This window comes from Phacochoerus africanus, chromosome 2 (assembly GCF_016906955.1).
Source record: "Phacochoerus africanus isolate WHEZ1 chromosome 2, ROS_Pafr_v1, whole genome shotgun sequence".
NCBI classification, from domain to species: Eukaryota; Metazoa; Chordata; class Mammalia; order Artiodactyla; family Suidae; genus Phacochoerus; species Phacochoerus africanus.
The window spans coordinates 267,182,270-267,190,296 of record NC_062545.1 but is presented as its reverse complement, the minus strand read 5'-3'; the positions used below and the strand labels follow the sequence as shown (position 1 = coordinate 267,190,296).

Sequence of the window (8,027 nt, the reverse complement as noted above, 5' to 3'; positions counted from 1 at the left end):
TACCCAAATAATGAGCTGATTTATTTTATTTACTTTTTTTGTGTCACTCTCCTTTTGATTGCTATTTTTGTCAATATTCATTGACTCTTGTGATATATTTTTTAAGTTAAAATTTTTATTGTGCTAAAATATGTAACAAAATTTAACATTTCAATAGTTTTTGAAAATATTTCTGTGGCAGTACGTAATTCATGTCTTATACAACCATCACCACCATCCACCTCTGGAATTTTTTATCTTCCCAAATGGAAACCCTATGACCACTGAACAATAACTCCTCATTTTCCTCCCCATACAAGCCCCTGAAAGTCACCATTCTGATTTTGTCTTTATTAATTATACTTCCAGGAATCTCATATGAATGGAATATTACAGTGTTTACACTTTTGTGACTGCATGATTTTTCTTAGGATAATGTCTTCTGGGTTCATTGATGTTGTGGCTGTATCAAAATTTCTGTCCTTTTTAAGGCTGAATCATATTCCACTGTATATATAGACCAGATATGATTTATCCTTTGCTAAAGGACATGGATTGCTTCCATCTTTTGGCTACTGTGAATACTGTTATTTTAAGTATGGGTATAAAAGTACCTCTTTGGTCCCTGCTTTCAGTTATTATTGGTATAAAACCAGAAGTAAATTTCCTTGATCATATGGAAATTCTATTTATGTTGAGCAACTTTCATAATGTTTGTCTTTTCCTTCCTCCCTCCTTCCCTTCCTTCTTTCCGCCAATCCTTCCTTCCTACCTTCCTTCCTTCCTTTATTTCTTCTTTCTCTGTCTTTTTTTATTCCTTCCTTCTTTTTTCTTTCTTTTGTATTTCTTGTAGTCATTCTAATAGTAAAACATAAGTTTATGTGTTGTGCACTTTATTTTGTACATGGTACATTAGTCTTGAAAATATTTCTTTTGGTTGTGTGTGTGTGAGTGTGTGTGTGTGAGAGAGATAGAGACAGACACAAGCACATAAACATTCTGACAGTAGAGCCATGGAAGGAACAGTGTCTTGTTTATTACTCTCTCCCTAATATCTATCATTGTGTGTCCACTCTGTAATAAAGAGAATGACCTGTTCTTTATTTCCACCGAAGGGTTTGATTGAAGTGATATACTTTCTCCACGTGACTGTGTCAGTGTTCAGACAAATCATGTTTTGTTGCTCTCACCAGACTAGATGAGGCATCAGTGTGTGAGTGCAGTGCAGTGAGATCTGTCTGTACACTGACACAGTCACTCTGAAAAAGCATGTGACCATGTAGTAACTGCTATGCTCATTACTTCTAAATTCCAGGAATTTCCAATTTCTCTTCATTGCCAGAATAGAGAAAAGCAGCATGAGGAGGGAGAACCAGAGCCACGTGTCTGAGTTCCTCCTCCTGGGGCTCCCCATCTTGCCAGAGCAGCAGGGCATCTTCTTTGCCCTGTTCTTGGCCATGTACCTGACCACAGTGCTGGGGAACCTGCTCATCATCCTGCTCATCAGGCTGGACCCTCGCCTCCACACCCCCATGTACTTCTTCCTCAGCCACCTGGCCCTCACGGATGTCTCCTTTTCATCTGTCACTGTCCCAAAGATGCTGATGAACATGCAGACTCAGGACCAATCCATCTCCTATACAGAGTGTGTAACACAGACATATTTTTTCATGATTTTTGTTTGCATTGATAACCTTCTTCTTGCAGTGATGGCCTATGACAGGTATGTGGCAATTTGCCACCCTCTATACTATGCCATCATCATGAGGGAGGAGCTGTGTCTGTGTCTGTTGGCTGGATCCTGGCTTCTCTCCTGGGCTAATGCCCTGACTCACACCCTCCTCCTGGCTCAACTGTACTTCTGTTCTGACAGCATCATCCCCCACTTCTTCTGTGACCTTGCTACCCTGCTTAAGCTGGCCTGCTCAGATACCACTCTCAATGAGCTGGTCATACTCACTGCAGGGGCTGCAGTTGTCATTTTCCCATTGAGTGGCATCCTGGTCTCTTATGGCCACATTGGGCTCTCCATCCTGAGGGTCCCCTCGACTAAAGGGATCTGCAAAGCCTGGTCCACCTGTGGCTCCCACCTCTCTGTGGTGTCTCTGTTCTATGGGACAATTATGGCCCTGTACCTTTTCTCCTCATCAGGCCAGTCCCAGGACAAAGACATCATTTCTTCCGTGATGTACACAGTGGTCACCCCCATGCTGAACCCTTTCATCTACAGCCTGAGAAACAGAGACATGACATTGGCTCTGGGGATTCTTTGCAGAAACAATAACCTTTTTGCTAAGTGAGAATCACCTAACCTTGTTCTTATGTTACTCACTAACCTTGCTAGAAAAGCACTCAAAAGTTGTGTGTTGGTCACCCATGCCTCTAGCACTTTCCCAACTGTCCTTTAAATGATTGTTATTGGATCCATCTCTTTCCCTTTAGTCACGTCTCTTATCCATTTATTCCTCTATAACCCTAAATATGACATTACCCTCAATACACATTCAACTGTGCTCTTCAAACCATCAAAGTCATTGTGTTATATAGAAGTGTTTCACTTTTTCTTTTTTAATGTGTTATGTTATTATTACATTTGGCTTTTTAATACTTTTTAAAAGTATATATATATTCATTATTATGGTCATTATTGGCATTGATTTTTCAATTTTTAATTTAATTATTAATTTGAAGTATAGTTGACTTACAATATTGTTATAGTTTCAGGTGTAGAGCAAAGTGATTCAGTTTTAATATATTATATAGTATACATATATATTTTAAGTGTGTTTTCCCTTATATATTATTACAAAATATTGAGTATATCTCCATTTCTATACAATTGGTACATGTTATTTATCTGTTTTATTTTTAGCAGTGTGTATATTTTAACCTTAAGCTTCTAATTTGTTCCTCCCCCCTTCCCCCATTTGGTTCATTTTCTATATCTGTGGATCTATTTCTGTTCTTTGTATAATTTCATTTGTATCATTCTTTTTAGTTACCACATATAAGTAATATCTTATGATATATGTTTTTCTCTATCTATCTGGTTTAATTCGTTTAGTATGACCATGGCTAGCTCCATCCATGTTGTTACACATAGCATATTTCATTCTTTATAAGGCTGAGTACTGTTCTATGAAATATATGTACCACATCTTTATCTTTCATCTGTTGATGGACATTTTGATTGTTTCCATGTCTTGGCTTCTTGCTTCCCAAAGCTACAAACATTCCTTAAGATTCTAATGTGGGCCCCCCAGCCTCCACTGATCTGAGAGGAAGATGATGGCAGCCGTGCCACAGGATTTGGCCCAGCTCCTGAATTTGAGTGGCTCTCAGAAAGATCTGGTGGGCCAGTGTCAGATCCTAGAAAAGCCATTCAGCTATCTTAGAAAGAACAACTAGACACTTTGAAAGCTTTTGTGGAAGCAAGGGTAAATGAGAATGTTAGCCTTGTGATCTCTTGCCAGTTGCTGACTGAGTTCTGCATGCATCTCCCTAATATACCTAATAGCACAGCCAAAGAAATCTATCATTTCACCTTGGAAAGGATCCATCCTAGAGTCATTTCATTTGAGGAGCACATTGCTTCCACAAGACAACATCTTGTATCCATATAGGAAAAAATTGGAGAAATGCAGCCCAAGTGTTGGTGGGAATTCCTTTGGAAACAGGACAAAAACAGTATAATGTAGATTATAAACTGGAGCCTTACCTGAAGATTGCTAGGCTATATCTGGAGGATGATGATCCAATACAAGCAGAGGCTTACATAAATTGGACGTCATTGCTTTGGAATGAATCAACCAGTGAGCAGTTACAGACACATTATATGTTATGCTATGCATGTGTTCTTGATTAAAGAAGAAAATCAATTGAAGCTGCATGAGGCACAATGAGCTCTCTTACAAGACAATGGTGCACAAACATGAAAGACTAGAGGCCTTAAAACATGCTCTGCACTCTACCACTCTGGCATGAGCAGGACAGCAGTGTTCTTGGATGCTAGCTACTCTTTTTAAGGAAGAAAGGTGCCAGCAACTTGCTGCTTATGGGATCTTAGAGAAAATGTACCTAGATAGGATCATTAGAGCAAATAACCTTCAAGAATTTGCTGCCATGATGATGCCTCACCAGAAAGCAACTACACCGGATGGTTCCAGCTTCTCGGACAGAGCTGTCATGGAGCAAAATTTGTGTATGCAAGCAAATTATATAATAATATTGCTTTTGAAGAACTTGGAACCCTTTTAGAGATTCTTGCAGTTAAGGTAGAAAAAATAGCATCACAAATGATAGCAGAAAGATGTATGAATGAATTTATTGATCAGATTGATGGAAACATGAGAAGCCCTGCCAAAGTGGAACAAACAGATCCAGTCACTTTGTTTCCAAGTAAATAAACTTTGGCATAAAATTGGATAGCACCAGAATGGACAACACAAGCCATGGAGTCCCAAATGGCTCAGTGAATCCCTGCAGAACTTCTGCACAACTACCTGTTTCCATGTTGCACAAAATGATTTTGCTATCTCTCCAAAGCATTTGCATTATGACCTTACATATTTCAATCCCTTCCATGCTGGATTCTATTTAAAGAAGTCATATTAGAGCAGGAAGTACAAACATTTAAAAAGATATAGTTCCCATTTATTCAGTGTCTGTGAAGGTAACTTAGATGTTTTGAAAGCATTTTTCTTTAAATGGAGTAAGTGATATATCTGTGGCTAAAAAGTTTGGGATTTGTGATAATTCTGTAGTCATGTAAATCTTAAGTGCTTCGTGCCTCTCCAAATGTGGTTATTCTAATAAATAGAGAAGTGAGACTAAAAATTCTAATGTGCACTTTTAGTAAAGTCCTAAATTCTTATCTTTGCAATGCAGTCTCTAGTTAATAAAGTACTTTTGATGGTTTGCTATATTGTGATTCCTCTGTTGCACTTGTTTGTATCTTTGCACATTTAAATAATGTATACTTTTGTTTTCTAAGGTTTAAAATATGTGAAAGAATATTTATTTGGGTAGTTCTTGTCATGGCTATGTGTTTAAGGAGTTCCTGTCATGGCTCAGTGGTGAATTAATCTGACTAGTGTCCATGACAATGTGGGTTCAATCCTTGGCCTCGCTCAATGGGTCAAGGATCAGGAATTGCCATGAGCTGTGGTGTGCATTACAGACACAGCTCATATCCCACAGATACAGCTCCTATTCAACTCCTAGCCTGGGGACGTCCATATGCCATGGGTGAAGCCCTAAAAAGACAAAAAGACAAAAAAAAGAATTTTTATTTGGGTCACTGGGAAGATTTAATTTGAAAATGCATTTAAAATGTTTGGAACTATTGACATGGCTTGAAAGTCTGAATCAGACATTTTTGATAACAGGAGATTTTAAGTGACTCAAAACATGTAGGGTGCAGCAAACTACACCAAAAGCCCATGACATAGCTTCAATAACTCTTCATGTAAGGAGTTTCATATGATTTTTATGAGGAAAGGAATGACTGATAAGTGTTACCTGGTGCCTTTTTCACACTTTCATCTTAGCAAATTACAGAGGTTTCAACCTGGCTTGATATAAAGTGGCAGCCTTGAGCACAGAGAATTCTCAGTCCTTGTTGACTCCGATGTACTCAATGTGGGACAAAGCAGTTGTTTAATAACTATTTATTGAATGAAGAGTAAAGGTCTGTTGGTTTATTTGGGAAAAGACTTGGTTACTGTGAGGGTTTGATGTATTATTGGAGCCAGAATTGGAAACACTGATTCATTCACCAAGAATTAAGGGGAATAAAGGGAAAGGTAGCCAAAATAAAGACTTTTCAAAAGACAGAGGACATGACTATAATCTTATGGCATATTCATCAACATTTCCTATTTTACCCAATTCCCAGCTGAGGGAAGGACAGCAAGAGGAGGGAGAAACAGAGCAGTGTGTCTAAGTTCATCCTCCTGGCTCTCCCCATCTGGCTAGAGCAGCAGGGAATGTTCTTTGCCCTGTTCCTGGACATGTACCTGACCATAGTGCTGGGGAGCCTGCTCCTCATCCTGCTCATCAGGCTGGACCCTCATCTCCACACCCCCATGTACCCCTTCCTCATCACTTGGCCCTCACAGATGTCTCCCTTTCATCTATCATGGTTCCAAAGATGCGGATGAAGATGCAGACTCAGCAACAATCCATCCCCTATGCAGGGTGCATTTCCCAGATGTATTTTTTTTTCATACTTTTTGGATATCTTGACAATTTCCTTCTCACAGTGATGGATTTTGACAGGTATGTGGCCATTTGTCAGCCTCTCCACTACAGCACTGTCATGAGGCAGGAAATAAGTGTCTCCTTAGAAGCTGGGTCCTGGTTTCTCTGTTACATCCACACCCTGTTGCACACTCTCCTCTTGGTCTATCTGCTCTTCTGTATGGGCAGTACCATCCCCCACTTCTTCTGTGACCTCACTGCCCTCCTGAAGTTGAGCTGCACAGACATTTCCCTTAATGAGCTGGTCATTTTTGCTGTGGGAGGAACTTTTCATCCTGCATTTGTATAGAATCTTGGACTCATATTCATATAGGGACCGCAATTCTGAGTGTCTTTCCCACCAAGAGACTCTAAAGTTTTTTCACCTGTGGCTCCCATCTCTTTGTGGTGTCTTTATACTATGGGACACTTGCTAGTGTTTACTTTTTCTCCTCATCCTGGGACTCCAATGACAAAGACATAATTGCTTCCATCACGTATGCAGTAGTTACCCCCATGTTGAACCCCTTCATATATACCCTCAGGAAGAGAGTCATAAAAGAGGCTTAGAGATATTTGTCAATAGGGCTAACTTTTTTTTGGTTGTCTTTTCTAGGGCCACACCCACAGCATATGGAGGTTCCCAGGCTAGGGGTCTAATCAGAGCTGTAGTTGCTGGCATATGCCACAGCAACAGCAACGTGGGATCAGAGCCAAGTCTGTGACTTACACCGCAGCTCATGGCAATGACAGATCCTTAGCCCACTGAGCAAGGCCATGGATCAAACCCACAACCTCATGATTCCTAGTCAGATTTGTTAATTACTGAACCATGACAGGAATTCCTAGGACTAACTTCTTGAAGTGATAATCTCTAAACCCTCTTATTGGAGTCATGATCACAGTGATATTATTTCCTAAATTTATTGTATTGTTGGCAACTCTGTAATGTCAAATGAATATGCATTAAAATATCATATATTGTGTTAACATGTCAATAAGGTCCAGTTTGTTATTTGCATTGTTAATATTCCTTATCTTTAATTTTTTTCTGCTTCTTTATCATCTCTCATAAAATGTCAAAAACACATAAAAATATGCCATAATGATGATTGTAGTTTTGTCTTTTTCTCCTTTTAGATATGTCAGTTTTTGCTTATATATTTTTTATACTCTGTTATTGAGAACACACCGATTTGGCATCATGTTCTGCTCCTTGTGGACTGATTCTTCTCTGTAAGACGTGCTGAAATTGACTTGCATTGGCTTCAAGCTGATTGTGAACATCTCTTCAACTCCACAGACAGTGACATCATGCTTGTGGATTAAAATCAGCCATGATGACCATAATTACACTGTGGAAATTGGCTAATGCTACAAAGTAATGCTCTCCTATGATAGGGAGCCTTTTTCTATTCATTGAACAGAACACCAGTGCATTTATAGTTGAGGGGAGATTTCTCTTTAGCCATGGCTCCTTCCCTCACCTCTCATTTACTTCCTCTGGTATTAGTTTAGTATCCCAGCTTTCTTTTAGTGAGTATACATGTATTCATTTTCCAACACTTTAAATCTTCTTATGTCCTTATATATGGAAAGTGTTAGTGCTTAGCAGTGTAAAGTTGTGTTTTTTATCTTTTTATGCAGGTTGACCATCATTGTATTTCTGGAGAATTTGATCTATTAACATCCAATATAATCAGAATGTATTTGAATTTCTTTTTTCCATGTTTCTATATGTTTTCTAGTTGAGACATCTGATTTCATATTTATTCTCACTTCCCTTTATCCCTTTGGATCAATAAAAT

General features: G+C 38.9%; 1 protein-coding gene and 2 pseudogenes across 1 annotated transcript; all 3 read left to right on the top strand.

The window, feature by feature from the left end:
- The first annotated feature begins 1,337 nt into the window (after window positions 1–1,337).
- On the top strand, window positions 1,338–2,279 carry LOC125121403 (olfactory receptor 1J4-like). Its single transcript, XM_047769628.1, has one exon. The coding sequence runs from the start codon at window positions 1,338–1,340 to the stop codon at window positions 2,277–2,279; it is 942 nt and encodes a 313-aa protein (XP_047625584.1).
- A 985-nt stretch (window positions 2,280–3,264) lies between these two features.
- Window positions 3,265–4,381, top strand: LOC125121402 (COP9 signalosome complex subunit 4-like; annotated as a pseudogene).
- A 1,863-nt stretch (window positions 4,382–6,244) lies between these two features.
- Window positions 6,245–6,789, top strand: LOC125120950 (olfactory receptor 1J4-like; annotated as a pseudogene).
- Window positions 6,790–8,027: the final 1,238 nt, after the last annotated feature.